This window comes from Lathyrus oleraceus, chromosome 7 (assembly GCF_024323335.1).
Source record: "Lathyrus oleraceus cultivar Zhongwan6 chromosome 7, CAAS_Psat_ZW6_1.0, whole genome shotgun sequence".
Taxonomy (NCBI): Eukaryota; Viridiplantae; Streptophyta; class Magnoliopsida; order Fabales; family Fabaceae; genus Lathyrus; species Lathyrus oleraceus.
The window spans coordinates 353425313-353450005 of record NC_066585.1 but is presented as its reverse complement, the minus strand read 5'-3'; the positions used below and the strand labels follow the sequence as shown (position 1 = coordinate 353450005).

The 24693-nt window shown below is 36.1% G+C and overlaps 1 protein-coding gene across 1 annotated transcript; it reads left to right on the top strand.

The window, feature by feature from the left end:
* Positions 1 to 2369: 2369 nt before the first annotated feature.
* On the top strand, positions 2370 to 3143 carry LOC127103815 (uncharacterized). Its single transcript, XM_051041058.1, has 2 exons — positions 2370 to 2663; positions 2712 to 3143. The coding sequence occupies exons 1-2, from the start codon at positions 2370 to 2372 to the stop codon at positions 3141 to 3143; spliced, it is 726 nt and encodes a 241-aa protein (XP_050897015.1).
* The last annotated feature ends 21550 nt before the right edge of the window (positions 3144 to 24693 follow it).

Sequence of the window (24693 nt, the reverse complement as noted above, 5' to 3'; positions counted from 1 at the left end):
TGTCACACGAGTAGTCGTAGTTGCCATTACTTTTTCCGACCTGGGAGCCCGAGAAGTTGAGGATCTTAAGACCCTTAACCCATCTTGTCCTTTTAGGACGTAATGCAGTGTCTATTTAGGTGTAGACTTGAATTTGTTGTTACACGATACTACACTCAGACGAGTTTCTCTTGAGAATATTATTGGTTGACGACTAGTCGTTTCAGCTGGTAATATCCAAAAGATGGAATCATGACTCTAGGAACAGTTTAGAACCTTGTTCTACAAGTAATTATACCCTTAGTACATACATTTTGGGTTGGTTCTTACCCTTGACTCCATGCTCGTGACTCCGAACCTTTGGACCTTGTTTGTGTGTTTTGTGTGATCTTGTTTGTGATTGTTGCATCATGCACTCATGGTATTCATAATAATTTTTCTCGATTTTCAAGGAATTTAGAGACTCTTTTTGCAAACATCACAAATATTTTGATCATGGATACTGGAACAAGGAATACTCGGAAATACAATTTCAGATGTCCCGACCTTATGGAAATAATGAAACTAGCATCTTTTGTGGATGATCTTAAGGGCTTCAGACACTGTTTTGGAAGACTTATATCTATCCTATCTACTGATGTTGAGGATGGCCTTCTCTATACTTTGGTTATATTCTATGATCCTATTTACCAGTGCTTCTCTTTCCCTGATTATTAGTTGTTTCCTACCGTGGAGGAGTATGCTCATCTTTTGGGTATGCCAGTTTCTGATCGAGTTTCTTTTAGTGGGGTGGAAGGAATCCTGGAATCTCAAGTTATTGATGAAGCCACTCACCTGAGGAAGTCTGACATAAATGTCAATATCATTGTCAAAGGAGGTATTAGAGGGCTGACTTTAATTTTTTTGATTGAGAAAGCCTTTTATTTTGCCAATGCTAATAGCATGGTGGCATTTGAGACTACTCTTGCCTTACTCATCTATTGTTTGGTCTTAGTTCCCAACATTGATAAATTTGTTGATGTTAATGCTATGAGGATTTCTTGACTAGGAATTTGGTTCTAACTCTACTCAGTGACACTTATTTCTCCATTCACCATAGGACTTCTAAAGGGGTGGAACTATTGTCTGCAGTGCACCTTTACTGTACAAGCGGTTTATTTTGCACTTGCCGCAGTCTCCTATATTCACAGAAAACAAGAATTGTTTAAGGTGGTCCCAAAGACTTATATCTATCACCAATGATGACATAACTTGGTATTCTTCTATTGATGACGACGTCAAGATTATTGATAGTTATGGGGAGTTCTCTAATGTGCTTCTTCTTGGCACACAAGGAGGAATCAACTACAATCCAACTTTGGCAAGACATTAGCTTGGGTTCGCCATGAAGGACAAACCTAATAACACTTTGTTAGATGATTTATCTTTCCAGGAAGGGAAAAACACTCAAGGGTTGAAAGATAGGATGATACGTTCTTGGAGAAATGTTCATAGGAAAGGAAAAAGTGAGCTTAGATTAAAGAATTGTACAACTTTGAAGCCTTACACTAATTGGGTGAAGAAGGGAGGAAGGGAATTCAAGATGTCATACGCTTATGAAAGACCTATGTCCTTAGTAATGGTCAAATCACCCACTATTAAAGGCATAGAGGAGTTACAAGAGGCTTTAGATAGGATGAAGCAAGAGAGGGATGATTGGGAAGACAAATTTCACACCTCGCACCTTGAGAAAGTAGAATTGCAGAAGCAGCTAAAGGAGAAGGACAACCTGATAGAATTGCTCAAGCAACGTGCTATGAAGAGATCAAGGAACCAAGAGGGTTTATTTTCCTCTAATAGTTCATCATCTACTCATCTTCCTACTTCCGACATTTGGAAAGGAACTGTAGATGAATCCGTAATAGAGAAGGATGCTATGAAAAGAGGCTACGAAAGAGAGATCAAAAGGCTTCACAGGAACTATCAGCTTGGAGTTGAGTCGTCATCGGAAATGATTCCGTAGATATAGTTTCTTTCGGTTTATGATCATTGAAATTGTACTTTTGATTGTAATCCTTTACACTATTAATAAAATGAGATTTTATACATCAAAATGTGTTATTCTTATTATGATGTTTGCAATATATGTCTTAAAGTTCCTTGGAAAATAATAATAACAACATTCACATTTTCATTTGCATATCATGCATCATGTTGCATCTTGGCCTTGCTTTGAGTAAGTTCTCCAGGGGTCTTATTTCTTTCTTGGTCTTCATCCAGACAAGTTGTCTCATCGGTACAATACTTGAGCTAATCCATTTAAGAAGATGGCCCACCTAGAGCAAGAGAATCGTGAACTCCGTGAATAGGTTACAACCTTGAGGGACATCTATGAGAGGCTCACTGCTATGATGGAAGCTTTGGTGGCTTCTCAGAATCAGCCACCTCCTCCTCCTCAGACTCCGCTTCAGAGGACCGTGATTTTCGAGATTGCCTCTAAGCCCATCTCTATGGCTCCCGTCAATTCTCCACAGCACCACATGCCTACTAGTTTCCCTTGGGGCATGCCTCCTAACTTCGTACCCGAGGGGTACCAACCTGATATTGAAGTTCCTATGGCTCAACCAATGATGTCAGTACCACCTCTCGTGGTTCATGTTGTTCCTTATATTGAAGAAACTGTTTTTCATGATGACCAGAGCGAGGTTGTTGGTGTTTATGAAAGAATGGTCTAATTCCAAGATCAATTTCAGGCTATACAGAAAGAGATCCAAGCTTTGAGGGGGAAAGATCTGTTTGGAAAGAATGCTCATGATTTGTGTTTAGTTCCTAATGTAAAGATTCCACACAAGTTCAAGGTTCCGGATTTTGAAAAGTATAAAGGAAACTCTTGTTCTATGAGTCATCTAGTGATGTACGCTTGTAAGATGTCGACTCAGACTGATAACCATCAATTGCTGATCCATTACTTTCAGGACAGTTTGACTGGTGCTACTCTGAAATGGTATATGGGACTCGATAGTACTCATATTCAAACATTTAATGACCTAGGCGAGGCTTTTATTTTCCAGTACAAATATAATGTCGACATGGCACCTGACGGGGATCAACTCGGTGCTATGTCCCGAAAAGATAAAGAAAGTTTCGAGGAGTACGCGCAAAGATGGCGCAATATTGCTGCATAGGTTAGTCCTCTATTGGAAGAAAAGGAAATGACAGAGCTATTTTTGGAGACGTTGAGTCCGTTCTATTACGACCGGATGGTTACAAGTGCGCCTACTGACTTTATTGAAATGGTAAATATGGGTTTGAGATTAGAAGAAGGAGTCCGTGAAAGACGATTGAAAGAAAATGGTTCATCCGAGAGTTCCAGAGAATATGGGAACGGTTTACCCAAGAAGAAAGAACACGATGCTAATGTTATCTTGCAATAGAAACGTAGAAGGTTTGTGAGGAACAGTCAACGTCATCAACATGTGGCGTCTATAAATCCAGTGATTAATTCTGCTCCAATTGTTTAAGCAGCACCGACTTATCAACTGCATTTACAACAATGCATGAATCAACAGAATTGTGCCCAATGGCCTGCACAATTTAACCCAATTCCAATGACTTATACAAAGTTGTTTCCTACTTTAATTCATAAGAGTTTGGTGCAAACAGGAACTACACCATTTGTTCCGAAAGAGTTTTCGTGGTGGTATAAACCTGACCAACATTGTGTATTCCACCAAGGAGCACTTGGACATGATATTGAGAATTGTTTCGCTTTGAAAGCCTAGGTGAGAAGGTTAATGCAAAGTGGTATCTTGTCATTTGAAGATTCTAGTCCCAATGTAAAAGCTAATCCGTTACTCAAATATGGCAATGCAGCTGTGAGTATGGTTGAAGGATGTCAAGGAAAGTACCGAGTTTTTGACGTCAATCTAATCAGAAGATCCTTGGTTGAAATGCATGCTACTTTATGTGAATTGAGCTATTATGAGCATGACCATGCTTCTTTCAAAGTTTGTTCCAGAAATCCCCGAGGATGTGTTGTTGTGAAAAAGGACTTACAAGAAATGCTGGATCAAAACCTTATTCGAGTTACAAGGGATAAAGATGAAGATGAGCATGAGGTGAACATCATAGTTCCCTATTTTAATCTCCCAGAATTGGTTGTGATTGCATATGATGATCAGAAGACTGTTGTTTCTCCGCTAATTATTCATTTGGCGGGTCATATGCCTTACGAGTCTGATAAAGCTATACCTTACAAGTATAATGCTACTATGGTAGAAGACATCAAAGAAGTGCTTATCCCTGCTATTATGTCTATTGTGAACATCGTTGATGTAAGCGGCGTGACCCGAAGAGGTCAAATATTTGTTGTTGCAGCTCCTAATAGGACTGAAGATGTTTTGATAGAGAAATCAACTTTAGAGAAAACTCCTATTGTACAAGCCGACCAATCAAGCAGTGAGAATCAGAATGTTGATCAAGATGAGGTGCAGAAATTGATCAAGAAGAGTGATTTCAATGTGGTAGACCAGTTGTTGCACACTCCGTCTAAGATATCTGTATTATCCCTACTGATAAGTTCATAAGCACACCGAGAAGCTTTGCAGAAATTCCTAGATCAGGCCTACGTGGACCATGACGTGACAATCGGTCAATTTGATGGTATTATGGCCAATATTACTGCATGTAACAATTTGAGCTTCAGTGATGAAGAGCTGCCCGAGCAAGGGATGAACCACAATTTTGCCATGCATATCTCTATGAATTGTCAAGAAGATGCCCTGTCCAATGTGTTGGTGGATACTGGGACCTCTTTGAATGTTGTGGCTAAATCTGCACTGTATAAACTTGCTTACCAATGTGCTCCGATGAGATTCAATGGAGTTGTTGTGAAGGCCTTCGATGGCTCAAGAAAGAATGTAATTGGGGAGGTTGATCTCCAAACAAAGTTAGGTTCATGCTTATTTTAGACCACTTTTCAAGTGATGGATATTCATCCTTCCTACAGTTGTCTCTTAGGACGTCCATAGATTCATGAGGCTAGGGCAATAACATCAACTCTACACCAGAAGCTGAAGTTTGTGAAGAATGGGAAGTTAGTGATCGTAGGTGGAGAGCAGGCCATGTTGGTGAGTCATCTCTCTTCATTTTCATACATTGATGCCGACAAAGCTGAGGGAACTTCATTTCAAGCCCTTTCTATTGATAATATTGTTGTTAAGAAGTACGATGAATCCATGTCATCCTTGAAGAATGCCCAACATGTGTTAAAAATGGTAAATCGGCTAAGTGGGGACAAGTTGTGGAGCTTGCAGAGAACAAGAACATAGATGGTTTGGGTTTTTCACCTGGTGCAACCCAGAGAGATTCAAAGCGAATTCAGGAAGTGTTTCACAACACTGGTTTTATTCATTCCAAAGATTAGTCTGCTGCCGCAATTTTAGAAGATGGTGAAGAGCAAGGAAAGCCAAACTTTGTGACATGTGGATCGATGTGCCAAAACTGGATTGTTGTCGATGTTCCTTCTGTTATTCACTTATGGAAGTAATATGTCTTTTTGTTGTTATTTTCAAAACCCTTAAACTATGCACAAGGTGAAAGTGAATATATGTGGAGTTTGTTTTAGATTTCATTATCATTAATAAAATATCATTTCATTTATCCATATTATGTTTTTTCTTTTTGCTTTTTATGGAAAACGGTAACATAAAAAACAAAATAATAATCACTTATATATATATATATATATATATATATATATATATATATATATATATATATATATATATATATATATATATATATATATATATATATATATATATATATAATATATATATATATATATATATATATATATATATATATATATATATATATATATATATATATATATATATATATATCACAATGTCCATTTATTTGTTCATATTCTAAAGTCAAACATAAAATCATTGTGCAGATTAATTGTTAAAACCATTAAAAACAATGACCCTATGCCCTCTCCCAACTTTGAATTCCCTATGCTCGAAATGGAAGAAGAGGATGATGAAGAGATTCCTGATGAGATTTCTCGGTTGCTTGAACACGAAGAGAAGACCATTTAGCCTCACAAAGAGTCATTGGAGGTAATTAATTTGGGTTCCGAAGATAACAAGAAAGAAGTCAAGATTAGGGCACTGCTTTGCCAAGATGTTAAGAAAAGGATGGTAGAGCTTCTTAGAGAATATGTGGATGTTTTTGCTTGGTCTTATAAAGATATGTTAGGTCTTGATACTGAGATTGTGGATTATCAATTACCATTGAAGCCAAAATATCCGCCAGTTAAACAAAAGTTGAGAATAACTCACCCTGATATGGATGTCAAGATTAAAGAGGAGGTGCAAAAACAAATTGATTATGGTTTCCTTGTTACTGCTGAATACCCTCAATGGGTGGTTAACATTGTACATGTTCCAAAGAAAGATGGAAAAGTTCGGATGTGTGTTGATTATAGAGACTTGAACAAAGCTAGTCTAAAAGATGATTTTCTTCTACCACACATTGACATGTTGATAGATAATACAGCTAAGTTCAATGTCTTTTCCTTTATGGATGGGTTCTCCGGTTATAATCAGATCAAGATGGAACCGGGGACATGGAAAAGAGAACATTTATTACACCCTAGGGAACATTCTGCTATAGAGTGATGCCTTTCGGTTTAAAGAATGCTGGTGCAACATACCAAAGATCCATGACTACTCTTTTCCATGACATGATGCACAAAGAGATAAAAGTCTATGTTGATGATATGATTTCTAAGTCAAAGACTGAAGAAGATCATGTTGAGTATTTGTTGAAGCTATTTTAGCGGTTGATAAGTTTAAACTCCGATTGAATCCTAATAAATGTACTTTCGGTGTCCGTTCAGGAAAGCTATTGGGTTTCATCGTCATCCAGAAAGGAATTGAAGTAGATCCTGATAAAGTCAGAGCTATTCAAGAAATGCCTGCACCAAAGGCAGAAAAGCAAGTCAGAGGGTTCCTCGGGCATCTAAATTACATACCCAAATTTATATCTCAGATGACTGCTACGTGTGGGCCGATATTCAAACTTCTCCGCAAATATCAAGGTTGTGTGTGGAAAGAGGACTGCCAGAAAGCTTTTGAAAAAATCAAGGAGTTTCTGCTTGAACCTCCTATCTTGTCTCCTCTAGTGGAAGGAAGACCGTTGATTATGTATTTGACTATGTTAGAAGAGTCCATGGGTTGTGTGCTTAGAAAACAATATGAAACTAGTAAAAAGGGCATTCCATCTACTATCTAAGTAAGAAGTTTACAGACTGTGAATCTCAGTATGCTATGCTTGAGAAGACTTGTTGTGGTTTAGCCCGGGTTACCAAACGTTTGCGCCAGTATATGATCAATCATACCACTTGGTTGATATCCGAAATGGATCCAATCAAGTATATTTTTGAAAAGCCTTCTTTGATTGGAAGGATAGCTCGTTGGCAGATGCTATTGTATGAATATAATATTGAATACCATACTCAGAAGGCGGTTAAAGAAAGCATCCTCGCTGATCATTTGGCTCACCATCCAATTGATGATTACCAACCCATCAGGTTTGACTTCCCTAATGAAGATGTTATGTACTTAAAAGCTAAAGATTGTGATGAGCCATTGCCTGAAGAAGGACCAGATCCTGGATCCCGGTGGGGTTTAGTGTTTGATGGAGATATTAATGCTTATGGTAACGGAATTGGGGCAATCATTATTACTCATAAGGATTCACATATCCCTTTCACTGCAAGATTGATGTTTGATTGTACGAACAATATGGTAGAATATGAAGCTTGTATCATGGGTCTTGAAGAGGCCATTGATTTGAGAATTAAAATCCTCGATGTGTATGGGGATTCATCCCTAGTGGTTAATCAGATTAAAGGAGAATGGGAGAATGGGAGACTCCTCATCCTATCTTAATTCCTTACAAAGATCATGCAAGGAGGTTGTCAACTTTCTTCAATAAAATAGAATTGCATCATATACCTCGTGAAGAGAATCAGATGGCGGACGCTCTAGATACTTTGTCTTCTATGTACAAAGTAAATCGTTGGAATGACACGCCCAATATCACAATTAAGCACCTTGATAGACCAATTCACATGTTTGCAGCAAAAGAAGTCACAAATGATAAGCCTTGGTATTATGACATTAAGTGTTTCCTCCAGAGTCAGGAATACCCGCTTGGGGAATCCAGCCAAGATAAGAAGACTTTGAGAAGACTGGCTGAAAATTTATTTCTAAATGAAGATGTGTTGTACAAGAGAAACTTTGACATGGTCTTGCTCAGATGCGTGGATAGACATGAAGCAGACATGTTAATGCAAGAAGTTCATGAAGGATCCTTTAGTACTCATGCCAATGGACATGCAATGGCTAGAAAGATGTTAAAGGCATGTTACGATTGGCTGCCAATGGAATCTGATTGCTGTAAATATGTGAAGAAGTGCCATAAATGTCAAATATATGCTGATAAGATTCATGTGCCTTCGACACTCCTCAATTTTATTTCATTTCCATGGCCTTCGTTATGTGGAGAATTGATATGATTGGTATGATTGAACCCAAAGCTTCGAATGGACATCGTCTCATCCTGGTTGCCATTGATTACTTCACCAAGTGGGTTGAAGCATCATCTGATGCTAATGTGACCAAGCGGGTTGTGGTCCGATTTATCAAGAATCAGATTGTTTGCCGATATGGTGTTCCAAGGAAGATCATCACTGATAATGGGTCGATTTTGAATAATAAGATGATGAAGGAGATTTGTGATGACTTCAAAATTGAACATCATAACTCTTCTCCTTACATACCTAAGATGACTAAGGTTGTTGAAGCTGCAAAATAACATTAAGAAGACTTTCCAGAAGATGGTCGTGACATATAAGGATTGGCATGAGATGCTCCCGTTTTTTTTACATGGATACTGTACATCTGTCCGCACTTCAACAGGGGCAACCCCTTTCTTTCTTATGTATGGGGTGGAAGTAGTTCTCCCTGTAGAGGTTGAGCTCCCATCAATGTGAGTCTTGATGGAAGCAAATTTGTCTGAAGTTGAATGGTGTCAGAGCAGGTATGATCATTTGAATTTGATTGAATAGAAAAGAATGATGACCTTGTGTCGTGGCCAATCATATCAAAAGAGAATGAAGAAAGCGTTTGACAAGAAGGTTCAACCGCGTGTATTCAGGGAAGGTGACCTTGTTCTCAAGAAGATCTTGTCTTTCAACACTGATTCTAGGGGCAAGTGGACTCCTAATTATGAAGGACTATATGTTGTTAAGAAAGCTTTCTCTGGTGATGCATTGATTCTTACAACTATGGATGGTGAGGAGCTCCCTCGTTCTGTGAATGCTGATGCAGTCAAGAAATACTTCACCTAGAAAAAAAATACAAGAACAACTTGCTAAGTTGAAAACCCGAAAGGGAGACTTAGACAAAAATGAGTGTTTCGGTTTGAAAACCCAAAAGGGCGGTCTAGGAAAAAATTAGAGACATAAACAGAAAGTAGTCATCCTGATAGATTGACCCGAAAAGGAAATTTAGGAAAATGTTAGGGAATGTGGAAAGTAACCGCATCATGCCAGACTTGATCGTTTGAAGAAATAATGCCTATCACAGATTCCCATTCAGTCATCATAGCATAGTATAATTCAAAGTTGTTAGAGAGAATAAGTGGTCATTGTATTTCAATGTAGCTTTTTCCATGTATTTACCATTTTCCAACTTTGTAATGATCCATGGAGTCACGCCATTTTTGGACTACCATTCGATCAATAAAACTTGAGCCTTTTTCCCCTTTGTTCGCTATTCTTATTTTGTTTCAGTTTACAAAATTTCATTTATTTGTGATGATTATTTTTGAAACAAAAATGATAAATATATATTTAAACAATCATGTTTTTGAAAATTTTACAAAAAAATATGTATTTTCCTCGACTTGTGAATACAAAAGAGGAATGTTAATGGAAATACCAAGGATGGTAAGATCCTGAAGAATGGAATTCAGTGACTTCCCCAGGCCGAATTTTATTTTGTTACATGTATGGTAGTCTCCCCGACATCAGATTGCAAGAATGGTAGAATCCCTAACGAATATCTGCTAGCATCTCCATCTTGTTGAGATTATCCTAGTATCTGGTTATATGGTGTTATCAGTCTCACCAGTCTTTGCATTTGTTTTGTCAGCATAAGCATACGCATGTGCATATGATGATGTTTATTTGTGCAAATTTTCATTTTTCTCAATTCTTTTCCCCGCTCTTTAGAACTTTTCTCCCCACAAAGTGTGTGCGTCTTCTCTCCAATAGAGTGCCAACCTTAAGAAGAAAGAGTTTATCCTTTATAATTCCCCACTGAGTATGATCCTTGTGGAAGATTTTGTTTCAGCCCCCCCAGTTCATTATCTGGATGGAATTAATCCTCAATTGAATTCATGTCCTTATTGGATTGAGCCTTCTTTGTCCGTTTCTCTCCAGTTCATTCCTGGGTTGAACTTTGGTCCCTTTTAAGCTCCTTTGTTAAGCCATCACTTGGGTGATAGTAAGTAATATTTCTCTCCCCTTTGGTTAGTTACCTTTGTTAAGTTGCCATATGGTTGTTAGTTGGTAATCACTCTATTTTAGCTTATTACCTTTTGTTAAGCTATCACTTGGCTGGTAGTAGATAATACTTATCTCCCCTTTGGTTGGTTACCTTTGTTAAGTTACCACTTGGATGGTAGTTGGTAATCAATTCATTTTAGCTTATTACCTTTGTTAAGCCATCACTTGGATGATAGTAGGTAGTACTTCTCTCCCTTTTGGTTGGTTACCTTTGTTAAGTTACCACTTGTCTGGTAGTTGGTAATCATTTCGTTTTAGCTTATTACCTTTGTTAAGCTATTGTAAGACCCCAATTTTGACCCTAAGATCCCTCATGCAATTTAATCATAAGCATTAGCATTGGGATCATACCTTGGCATTCTCCTTACCCCTCCTTCATTGGATTTGTTTTGGGAGAGATCACCAAGCACTTTGTGATTGTATTATACTTGTATGTTACCATTTTTACTAACCAAAATACCAAAAATATGTCTTTGTATTTGCCTAACTCTTTTGTAGGTAGGACATGATCTCCATTGATCTATCAAGTTCATATCTAGGGTTTAAGACCCTCATGACAAAGGGCACAACCATGATATGATCCAAGAATGGTTATGAGAATCATATATGAGTCCCATTGATTACTACATGTTATATTGCTCAAGTTTTCTTCAAGAGTTTGGAGGTGATTTGCCTTGGAAACCCTAGTTTGACTGGGTATCTTAAGTGACTTCTCCAATAAGCTATCTCACCAATTGATCAAATTTCTCAAGGGACACTTCAAATTCATCATCTTATGCATATATGATCTATCATGAGCCAAGAAAGTCCAAAGAATTGGAGGTTAGCAAGTTGGTTGATGGTGGTTGGCCAGATGAATTCATCTGATCAAAACTGGGTCTCCCTAGACCCTATCTCCTACAATTTTCACCATATGAAAATTATTCCAAGATCAAAGTTACTCCAAATGACATTCCAAATAACTTTTATGTTTTGACCTAGAGCTAGTTTTGCTTGGAAAATCATTTTCTATGTGGAAACATTATAGGTCATTTTGTCTAAACCCTAATTTGAAAGTCAACTTCCCAAGGCCATAACTTGCTCAATTTTTATGAGATGAAATATTTCCAAGTTGCAAAATCAAATTCAAGCTATAAATAGAGCACCCTATGCTCAGAATTGAGGACTCCTAGGCGCCAACTTTGATCCCAAACACCAAACCCTTCCATTTGAGAGGATAATCCTGAGAATTTCCTTTGGAAATTGAGTTTGAATCTCACTGTTTTGAGATTAAAAACTCAAGGGATCCAAGACCTTTTGTTCATTCTAATCTACTTATGCAATCATCCTGAGCAAGATCAAGCACGAGCCAAAGCAAGAACAAGTGAATCCAGACCTGCATTGAAGGTATTTTCCAGAAAATTTCATCTCTTCGATTCTCTCTCAATTCTATTCAATTCTCTTGGATCTTTGGTTGTCTGAAGTCCTACCAATGTAGGCAAGAAGATTGAGTTGCTTAGAGGTCAAATCGAAGCAACTCAATTGACACACCTCAAAATTCAACTCCTCATATCTTTTTATATATTTGGAGTTAATTGAAATTGAGGTCAGATTCGTGCTCTACGCCATTTTTTTCTTTCAGATCATGTCCTCCTTTTTCATTTTCTTGATGGTGATGAGTGAACCAGCCCGGCCAGGGTCACCGGAGAAGATGACCGACCTTTGGACTCCGGCGATGCGTTGGAAGTTTTCAGAGCCATTGATCTGTTTTAAATTGTTTTAATCTCACGCGTTGGTTCTGATTACCATCCCTGTGGCGCATTGACTTAAGTCCATGGTGGAAAGTGCGGTGAGGGCCACTTGATCTGCAACCTCAATTAATGAGGGAGATCAAGTGGTCCACGTTTTTTTTTTTTATTTTCTGATTTTCTTTTATTCCTTTTATTTTCATTAATTCATATTAATTTTAATATTGATCCTAAAAATATGAGAGTTTCACCAAAAAATTTCAAAAAATTTCCTCTTTCACATTCTGAATTAAAATTATTTTTTGGATCATTATTAATATTTTTCATGATTTAATTGATTTCGTGATTATTTTTAATTGTTTAAAAATAGTTTTAACTCATTAAAAATTCTGAATTTTTTTCTCCAAGGTCCTTTGACCTTGCTTGACCTATGATAAATCTCATGGCCATTTCTTTGGTGTTTTGATGAGATTTTAGGAATTTGACAAACCATATTTAATTTAAATGCCTTATTTTAGTATTTTTAATTTGAATAAATGCCAAATAGTTTTATTGACCAACTGTGATGACTTGTTTGAGTTTGACTCTTGTTGTTGGGCCTTGGTCAAGGTTGATTTGACTTTGTCAAGTTAATATCATTGGATTTGGGGGATTGATGGAATGTACATTCCATCTCCCAAAATGAATGGATGATATTAATTTGATAAAAGTTCTCCTTTGACCAATTTGAGTTTTGGTCAATTCCCTTCCCTCTTCATCTTATTCCCCTTCTTTATGCATTCATCTCATTTGGTCTATGATATCTCAAAGTCCTAAAGCTAGTTGATTGAAAAATTAAAATGAGTATGAATGAGATTAGGCTACCTCTTTTGCATATTCTTTTTGTGTGTGGTATGTTTCATGAGCATAGTCCATTATACTATGTCTCTAACATGCATTAACACCAAAATTCTATTGCCCGACCTCAAATAGTTGTGACTTCTACATAAGTCCAATTACGATTGCTTAACATTGCGCTAAATTTGTGACACAAAAGGCATAGCATTCTAGTAAGTGAGATTGTATGTCTCCCCTCTTTCATGATATTGTGTGGAAACTTGGCCTTTTTTCCTTCCTTTAGTGGGTTGAGTGTTCTCCAAAGAATGTCTTAAAATGAAAAGCAAAAGCAAAACAATACTAACTTCTAATTCATTAACAACTAACTTTTAACTTCAAGCCATTTAATTTAATGTTATTTAATTTTAGCCTTTTATTCATTTGCCATTATTCATACCATTCTAATTGTTTATGTTAATGCAATTTTCCCTTTGTCCACTTGGACCATATTGTGTGATATATCTTGTTTGTGTATACTTTGCTTGTTTGTGTGGTCTTTGACCATTAATGTACATAATAACAACAAAAACCCTAAAAAACTTTTATGTGGACTGTTGGTTTGATCTTGGACAAAATGGACTTAGAACTTAGGCAACATTCCTATGCTAAAGGACTTGGTCAATGCCAACTTTTTGTGAAACCAAGTGCTTGCAATTTGAACTTCATCTGATACATCATTCAAGATCCCTCTGAGTTCATCTGCAATATGATCATTGTGAAGCTGTTATTTTGAACTTGTGACTTGTGGAATACATTTGTGACATGGGCTAATCTGAAGAAGATCATGGAGTGGCTAAAGCTTGGATGTGGCTATCTTTATTTGATGCCTTTGCTCTTCAAGATAATATAATTGTGCATTTGCGTGTTGCTTGATTTTAAAAAGTCTAAGGGAATTCTGGGTTTCTATTGACACTCTTGTCTATTGGATTGCTACCCATTTGGTCAGATCTTTACAACTCTTAACTTTTAATTTTGTGCATAGAATTAGTCTTTTCATCTTCTCCCCATTTCTTTAATTTCAAAATCTCCCCCTCCCTTTTCAAAATCTTCTTTGATTGAACTTATTTGATTCTAAACTTTGACCACTTTGCAAAAAGATAGAAACTTTGGCCTTATGCCATTGCATTTTCAAACTTCTTTTCTTAAATCAAACTTGTAAATAAACTTAACTATACTTGACTTAAACTTTCAAAAAGCCAAAAGGAACTAACTCACTCAAACCATTTTTTAGGCCTTTGTGCCTTTCAAACTTAATTTTTTGTTAAAAGCAATGCATCCACTTTGAAATTTGTATCACGAACTACGAGGTTTTGATCCCTCATTTTTATGTTGGTACGTAGGCGCAAGATCGAAGGTCTTGTCAAACACAAAAATATAATTAATGAATTCTTTTCTCATACCCCCATTCTATTTGTTTGTAAACATCATTTTTGTACCAAATACATATGCACACAAAAAGGGCTCCCTAGGAGTATCTAAGACACTTTGGGTGCTAACACCTTCCCTCTGTGTAACCAACCCCCTTACCTGTAATCTCTGAAATTTTATTAGTTTTGATTTGAAAACTTCTTACTTTTGGGTTTTGTTCGTACTTTTTTCCCTTTTCCCTTGGAAACAATAAAAGCGCGGTGGCGACTCTTGTTATTTGATGTCTAGTTTATCCATAACTTGATGATCATGAATTTACTGCTACAGCTATCACTTGGCTGATAGTAGGTAATATTTATCTTATCTTTGGTTGGTTACCTTTGTTAAGTTACCACTTGGCCGGTAGTTGGTAATCATTCCATTTTATCTTATTACCTTTGTTAAGCTATCACTTGGCTGATAATAGGTAATATTTCTCTTACCTTTGGTTGGTTACCTTTGTTAAGTTACCACTTGGCTGATAGTAGGTAATCATTCTTTTTGAGCTTATTACCTTTTGTTAAGCTATCACTTGGATGATAGTAGGTAACGTTTCTCTTACCTTTGGTTGGTTACCTTTGTTAAGTTACCACTTGATTGGTAATTGGTAATCATTCTTTTTTAGCTTATTACCTTTTTTTAAACTATCATGTGGCTTATTCCCAAGTTTCTACAATCTATCCTAAGTATTGTCTAAAACAGAAAACTTTCAAAATATGCATTCTTAGTCTAAGTCAAAAAAATGTTTTGGTATGGCTCAAGAAAGCGGGGAATCAATAAGCAACAGAAAACCACACATAAAGACTCGACAACACATGCAACGACTCTACTAACAGTGCTAAAAAGTAAAAACAGATAAAATCCTAAAATCATGAATTAAACTAAAAAATAGTAAATCTAACTAGAATGCAGTAAAAATGAAAGTTATAGTTCCTCTCCTACACTTAAACCAAACATTACCCTCAATGTTTTCATGAAAGTGAGAAAAAAGAACGAAGAACCTGGACGATAGAATCAATATTTGTCTTGGCCATGGCCTTGCCACCAACCGCCTTGTTCTCCTCGACCATTCTCACCTCTTTTGTGTCCACCTTGGCCATGTTCTACCCGCATCTGGATCTCCATGCTAGCCAACCGCTCAGATAAAGATTCCAATTGGTTGTTATGGTGATACCCAACCGCTCATGATGATCTAGCATCTCTTGATGGAGGTGCTCCATAGAGGCCTGGAAAGTCTGCCACTGTTATGCATTATCCACCATGGCGGTTTGTGATGTTTGAACCTACTGAAAGTTACCTGCCATGGTGTTTTCGGCTGCCCTTAAGTGTCGCAGGCGCCCTAGAAGTGAAGCATGTGGGGCTTGGATAAGTTGCACATCATTTGTCATATTAGTTTGAAAGGCTTGCATCTGACCCATATGATCCATCATTGTTGCTTGTTGTGTTTGGATTTGGCCTATATGTTGTATCATACCTGTTTTTTATTGATGCATAGCACATACCAGGTTCTCTCTCAAGGTCGGTGGAATTTGTCATACCCTAATTTTTAACCCTAAGATCACACATATCATTTGCATCATTACACACAAACAATGTCACATCTTGGTCCTTTCGCCTTATCCATCTTTGGGATTTCTACTTGTAGGGATAACAAAGCACATTTTTGTTGGTTTGTTTTACCTTTGTGTAGATATGATTAATTGATTATCTAAACACTAATAAAAATACCAAAAAATATTTCATGTTCCTTTTAAGTTTATTATACAAGGGAATGGCTTTTTAACCAAGGACATCTCAATGTTTTGTGGTTTACTTCTCAAGGAAAGTCAAAGGTTCATGTGTTTATTTTCATGCCTTCTTCAACATGCAACTTAAAGCTTTGAGCAATTTTATCAAGATGAAATCAAGAACAACTTATTTTGAGTTCATATGATCACCCATGTGCTTTGAAATGCAAGGAAAGTCCAAGTACACAAGCTTCTTCCAAGAGGTTTGAGAAAAAAGTCAACATTTTGAAGTCAAAGTTCCAAGGATCACAACTCCTTCAATTCTCAAAATTTTTGAATGATTATTTTTTAATATGACTTATATAAACCTTATCTACAAATTATCTTCATATTACAAGAGCAAATTATTCTTGGAGGATCATCAAAAGTTTGGAGACATTATAGGTCATTTGTGGACTTAGTGAAATTTGACCTATTTTCAAGTGACTTTTCCCCAACTTTCAAGATTCATAACTTCTTCAATTTTAAACATATGAGGCTAATTTTTTTTCAAAAATGTCATTTGTGATGCCCTCTACAATTTTGCTTCAAGGACCAAGGTCAGAATATGCTTGGAAGGCCATGGAATTCATTGAGACATTACAAATCATTTTCAGCCATGAGACGCTCAAATTTTTCTAAGTTATATGATCAGTTTTTCATGCCAACTTCAACATGACATAACTTTTTGATCAAGCATCCAAATGAAACCTCTCTTGGCACATTGTAATCTTATCCATGATGTTAACACATTGCAAAAATAATGGGATAAAAAAGCCTCCTAAGTAGGGTGCCCCATTGGGTTGAACATGGTAACTTGTAACTGAAGAAATTGCCGTGGCCCGAATTTTGAAATTCACTAATCTCAATTCCAAGCCAAATCAGCATGTGTTTTGGACTTAAACATGTTTAGCCAAGTCTCAAGAAGTTAATGACCTTTGAAACACATCATTTGACTGAGTTTTGATGAGTTTCTAGTCACATTTTCACACACTCAAATCAAATTCATTTTGCACGAATTCTGCATCATTTCACATGTATTTGGATCCACTCGCATTTCCTATAAATAGAGGAAGCTAATGAATTCATTTCCAAGCTTTGTAGAGCCAAGAAATCCCCGCTGCAACTTGAAATTTTTCTAGAAAATTCAACTATCATGTTTTGAGTTTCAGCCTATTTCAATCCAATTTCTTGATTCTATTACCACCTTCGGCATCCTCTGAAACTTTTGCAACAATTCCCAAGTTCTAAGACCTTCTGAATTACTCTAACCAGATCGAGCCTCATGAACTTATGATCGCCATTTGGGCAAGGTAGTTCTGAGGATCATTTGAACTCAAATAATATTGTAGTCCTTCACTCTCTGATGTTTTCCCCTAACTTATCTGGTGTTGATTAATTGTGTTCATCATTTAATTTTATTTTTTGTGGCTTGCTTGTTTCTGAAACTTCTATGAAATTCCATTTGTTCAGTTCACATAAATGAATTTGGAGCATAAGCTTGAATTTGGGATGAGAAGAGGATCACAATGGTGGTGGTCTCGTGTCTGAGATTTACCAAATGATAAAACTTCGGTGAGAGCTAATCGGAGAAGACGATCGGAGTTTTCTCAGGTTGTCTGAGTTTGATCAGACATGTTGGCAGAATGAAATGTTTTGATTGGTTGAATTTAAATTTGATCCTGTGTTTGGCTTGCAGCGTGTTCCATCGTGTTCTCTAACATTTGGAGTGTTGGATCTGCCACGTCAATTAGTGAGGCATGATCCAATGCTCCGTGTTTTTTCTGATTTTAACTCCTTTTCCTTTTATTATTTTTAATTTCCTTTTCTTCAAAAATTCATAGTAATTTCATTTTTTATCCAAAAAATCCCAAAATAATTTCTAAAATTCTCTTTTGTTTTCCTTCATCTGATTTTTATTTTTCCACATTTTATTTCACTGATTTTCTATTTTTCATGAATTTTCGCTTTTTTTTCCTTTGTTTTAATTGGTTTAAAAATACTTTTATACATTTTTAAAATTTGAAAAAATTACTATATACTTCTTATTTTATTTCCAATCTTTCATATTTTTCTTGGCCATTTATTTGGTATTTTGAAGGACTTTGTGAATTTTCCATTTTATTTCTATTTTAAAATTCATTTAAAAATACCTTTGATATATTTTTGTTTTGTTTAATTGCATTTTTATTTGTGTGACTCTTGTGAACTTCTGTTGTCCTTGGATCATGATGGTTTGGACTTCAAGTCTCATCAAATTCAATGGATCTTGGGCGTTGATGGGGTGAAAACCCTAATCCACCAAAATGGATGATTGATTTTGATGACGACTTGGGCAAACTTTTGGTCCAATTTGGGTGTGACTTCTCTTGTGTCTCTCTTCTTCATCTCTTTCTTTTTCCTTTGATCAATTGGATGGCTTGTGTCCACCTTGTTCATGATGTATGGATTGGTACTTGATGAACTTTCTTCATTTCAAATCTACCTTCTAATTGATCATTGATCATTTAAGGTACTTTGGAATTATGCATAAGTTTATCCTAAGTGTCATGAAGCGTGGACTGAAGTAATGAACAATCCTTCTAGCTTTTGTGATTGATCATCCCTTTTCATTTATTGTGTGACATGTATTTAGGAGAATGATTTACATATCATTTCTCTAAAGTGTATTAAAACAAACATTATTATTGACCGGCCTCAGATAGTTGTGACTTCTAAATAAGTCCAATTATGATTGCTTAACATAGCGTTAAATTTGTCCCAAAGAAAACAAAGGCATTTTATAAGTGGGACTGTAAGTCTTTTATTCCTCATGGTATTGTGTGAAAATGTTGCTCCTTTTCCATACTCGATGATTCTATCCAAGTTGGAGCCCTTCTCATAAATGATGTATATGTTTATATTTTCATGCTTCTTAGTGGATAGTTGAGTGTTATCCAAAAAGTAACCAAAACATCTTTTCATTACTAACATCCTTTACTAACACTTTATGCTGCTTTATTTTATGCCGTTTACTTTATGCTTTATGTTTAGCATTTCATATCATATTGTTTGTGATTATGTCATTTGTTCTTTTTCCATTTGGAATTTTATAGCATTGTAAAGAAGACATTAATAAAGAAAAAACCTTAAAAAAAAGAAACTTGATTATCCTGATTCATGGACTTGTGGTTACTATCCTTGGCATCATTATGGAGTTATGGACTTAGAACTAGGACCTTGACCTTTAGACTTGTCATTTAAGATCCTGGGATTCATCTGATACCTTTGACTTTGGACTTCCTTTGAAGACTTGGTTAAGTTAACTTTGTTTAATCTGATGCATGGGTTATTACTTGTTTATTCTGGCTTGCTTGAGGCTTAATCCAAAGGAGGAAATTCTTGCTTGACTTATGTTATAAATCTTTCTATTTATTGGTTAGGTCTTTCCTCTATAACTTTTACTTTATGCTCTAGGATAGTCTCTTCTTCTCCCCCATCTCTTTAATTTTTAAAATCTTTTCTCTTTTTCAAAACCTTCTTATTTTCTAACTTGAACCACTTTCTCAATAAACCTTGACTTTTGTCAAGTGACTTTCAAAACCTTTTTTTTCTTAATAAATGTTAATCCATTTTAAGAATATTTAGACCAATTTCAAAAAAACTAAAAAATGCATAACTCATCCAAATCATTTTGTGCCCTTGTGCATTTTTCATTTTAAAACTTTTTTCAAGGCATTAGACATAAATCATTTCCATAGTTGAGATATAATTCTCCAATCTCCATACTATTGATGATAATCATTTTCCATCTAAGAGATCTAGTGGTATACTTGTTGGACCTTATCCAAGTTGGAGCCCTTCTCATGATGATGCAAAGTACTCATACTTGTAGGTGACTAGTTGAGTATTCTCCTTAAAATGATAAAATGTATTTTCCCATAAAAAATAAATAAATAAAAAACTCCCTTTGTTATTTTTACCATGAACAACGAGGTTTTGATCATCCATTGCACTTTGTTGGTACGTACGCTTTAGGCTTCAAAAGTCTTGGCAAACACAAAAATAAGAAAAATATACCTATTTTGCCATCCCTCCAATCTTTTACAAACAATACCCTCTTCAAACCAAAATGTACATATTTTTAAAGAGGTTCCCATGGAGTACCATGGATGTTTAGGGTGCTAATACCTTCCCTTTGCATAACTAACCCCCATACCCTTATCTCTTTTTATTAGTTTGTTTTAAAACTTCTTCGGGTTTTGTTCGTACTTTTTCCCTTTTCCTTTGGAAATAATAAAAGCATGGTGGCAACTCTTGCTTAGTGAGTTAAGTTAATCAATAGCTTAATCTCAAATTTTTACCTCTACAGTGTTTTGGGCACGTATCTCATTGAGTATATCATCAAGTGTGGCATGCGTAGCTCCGGAGGAAGTACCTAAAAAATGGTCAGAAAAGTGTGTGGTGTGTGCAGATGAATCAGGAATATGGGGTGAGTGGTATGGTGGGGAATGGTGTACAAGAGAGCCTTGCTTTCTATGATCAAACTCATCATAGGTGTCATCATCAGCAGCGACATTCTCATGAATGTCCATGGGAATCCAATCATCCTCAACACCGATATTCAGGTTATAGGTCCAATTTTCCCTCACTCGCACATCGGTGCGGTTCAGGCAAGGTAAGATAATACTAGGGACTACCTTGTTGGATATCATTAGTGAAAACCTCCCATCACTCATGTTCTTAATTAACCGCATGTGGTGGCATACATAAATGTTTAGGGAGAGCATGGGTAGAGGATCGAGCATAGCAAGCTCTATGTGCAGGACTAGGGCACGAGCTATGGAAGTAGTGAGTCCTCCAAATGTGATGTGACCCTTCTTAGAGATGCATGCCGTTTGCATGTTGGCCAATAAAAATGGGGCTGAATTAACCCGTGTGTGCTCAAAAGCAGGATGCATATAAAATAACTCCTTAACATTAATCCTACTTTTGTTTTCCAAGCCAAAAATGGTGTGTGCCAAAATTTGGCGAAAATAGCATACATACGGGTTATGGATTTGTGTGGCGTTATTGCCCTCAAAACTATTAGTCTGGTTACCAGTTAGTTGTTCCCAAAATGGACCGACTTCATGTGGAGAATCAGTATCCAGGGGTGTTTCACAAATAACACACTCTTGGTGAGGAAACTATAGCAAGTTGACCATTTTGTTAAGATTAAACTCATATCCCTGTTGAACATGCAGAATTTAACAGTGCCTACTGGGATGGAAGTCCAACTATTTATAGTGTAAACTAAGGAGCTAAGAAACTCTAAGGTCAAACTAACACAAGTGGGATCTACGCATGCATACAAATTTTTTAAACTCAACCTCTCCAACACCCAATATACACTATCATACAGTCCTAGACTACATAAGCAAGAGTCATTTGCATACCTTGTCAGAACAATGTCCCGGGTCAGCAGAGCTTCGTAGTGCTTTTGCTTCTTCTGACCATCTCTACCTTCACAGAAGACTACTCCATTGAAGTCAACATTTCCTTCTGATCACGACTTTGTGAGTCTATCGGGGTACTAACTGCAAGTGCACAGTCTAATCGTGTAGTTTTAAAAGATATCGATCCCACAGGGACTTAATGAACCGATCTACCGTTTTTCTAGGGTTACTGCGTAAAGCTAAGGCGGATGATACTTTAATGATTAGGGGGAAAAGTAAAACTAAATTTGGATCTAGATAAAATATCAAATAATATGGATATCAATATGTAGTTCGTCGTAATTAGGGAATCAAATCTTCGTTGGTCTTTTTCTTAATTTTAAAATAAGTCTTTTCAGTAGACACTATCAATTAAAAGTCTTTTCCTCAAACTCTCGCTCTGTTGAATTAGACTATGACTTTATATTGTAACATACGCTCTCACTATTTCGTTAAATCTAAAATCACTTTTGAAAATAATAGAATCTATAGAAACTCCTTTTGAGAAAATACTAACCGTTTAAACACCCTCGTCTCAAACTCTCGCTCTGTTGACTTAGATTATATGATTAAACTTAAATGCTTAACTCTCGTCCTCACATTTAACATTTAAAAATAATTTTTGAAAATGGTTAGAATTTAATTAACCTTAAAAATTGCTTTCGCCCTGATTTAAAGTTAATGTTCAATTTACACTGTCCAGTTAAAAACTCAAACCGTCGTTCTATTGATTTTAACTTCTTTATGTCTTTTACTCTCGTACAAAAACCTTGGTATTAACTTTGTATATTGAGACCAGAAAAAGAGTGACTATATTTTGAAATAAATTTAAACCAACTCAATTTCGATTCCTTTATTCCGCTTACTTTACATACCAATATCTAAATTAATTAGCCAGACATGATAAACATGCATAAACAATAATCGTGCATAAATACAGCCATATCAAACAAACAATATATATAAACAGCGGAACAAAGCATATGTAAATTAAAACAATAAATCAATTAATTAATGAACCTGGAAAAATACTAGAAATCTGGATTTTATCTCCTAGCTTCGATGCTCGAACACTCCACCACAAGCCGGTTGGGTTTGTTCTTCACAATTCTCAATCAGATAGGAAAGTAAAAACAAGGAAATAAAATACTATGATCTAACGTAAGGTTAGATCCAGTAAAAATTACACAATAGTTTCCGATGTAGAAACTATCGTGAGAAAATAAATTGTTTTCTTCGGAAATTAAACTAGAAAGGAAAAGAAAATAAGATGCTTGAAAATTTAGAGTGCTGGAAAATTATAATGCTGGAAAGATATTGCTGGAAAAATTGCACAAAGAAGAGAGAGCTTTAATTGGATTTTGTGAGGTCTATTTATATTCACCTCCCCAAAATAACCGCTTCCTCGAAAGTGTCTTCAGGATGGTTCACAGCGTCAACGAGTGCAGGAGAAAAATTAGGGGAAAACGTCCACTCCGTTATGCACGTAAAGCCTAAAATATAGGATGAAATGTGTGACGTCCGTCACACTATGTGTTACGGTCGTAACACTAGGTTTGGGGACGTGACGCTCGACATGTTCTCGTGGCGGTCGTGACAGCCATTTCTTTTGTTCCAAACATGGGCTGGGCTTTGGTGCTTCAGCTTGATGCTTTTCCTAGAAAATCCTCTTTTTGCACCCCTCTTCTTTCTTTTTCACACGTGCTTTAAATAATGATACCTGAAATAAATAATAAGAAAATACCGAGTAATATCGAATAATATAAAATAAATTGAATCAAATAACGATATAATTTAATTAAATCAAGTCTAAAAATGTGATATAGTTTCATGTTATCAAACTCCCCCACACTTAGACTTTTGCTTGTCCTCAAGCAAGATGAAATTTCCAAACACACATCAATTCGTAATAGGTTGCAAGTAAATCTCATTTAGAAATAACCTGAGTTTAATCTTAACATCAGAAACTACCGTAACAACACTAGATAACCCCACCTTATGCAAACCAGTTCGAGTCATGCTATTATAGCTCAGCCTAGTTCTTTTACTCTTATTTCACCCATTTTCATTCGAGCGAAATCACATTAAGCCCTTTATCTTTTCGCGCACACGGTGGAGTAACCGGTTAGCGATTCTGATCCCCTTTTAGTTAGAAGTTCTGGTACATACGTTGGATAACTTCTTTATTTAGTCTATTGCAAATTGCCGGGGATCGGACCGTAGTCCGCCCTACCAAGTTCAGCACCAGAAACCGCTGAACCAACTCACAATGGATCGTTCATACTATGTTTTTGTAGGGTCCGCAACCTTTGGATTAAATGATCGGTTAAGGATCACCTAACTTAATTAGTGAATTTCCTGATTTTTTTTAATATGTTGTTTTGGGAATCATTCACTTGTATTCATCGGCTCTCCACGTAGTTTGCTATTAAGATGGTGTCGACTTCTCGTATAAACTACTCGGGGTTACTATAGGACTAAAAGTTCAAGGAATTGGTATAATAGGTACTTAGACTGATCTAACATGCTGAGGTTGTTAGAGTGTTGGGGTGGTAATAATTTTGTCTTAATTTCACTCAAGTTTTATAAAATAAGCAACCTTTATACTTATTGAGTGTGTTGAATTTTGTTATGGCTCAAGAAAATTGAGGAGAATAGATAATAAAAATTTTCACACTAGGGACTTGACTTAAGATTTTTTTTTTATGTCATGGATGCTACTTTACTACACCATAGAATATATATTTTTTTTCTCTAATAAGCCATGTAAGTAGTAGCATACAATATATATCATCATTGGTAATTTTAGACAGTGCATAAATCAAAATGAAATTTAATTTAACCAATAATGCTAG

What these genes read in the sequence shown, in the direction of transcription:
- LOC127103815 (XM_051041058.1), top strand. Translation starts at nt 2,370, where the DNA reads ATGGAAGCTTTGGTGGCTTCTCAGAATCAGCCACCTCCTCCTCCTCAG. An exon ending in TTCATGATGACCAGAGCGAG is followed by an intron (nt 2,664 to 2,711) that starts GTTGTTGGTGTT and finishes GATCAATTTCAG; the next exon opens with GCTATACAGAAAGAGATCCA.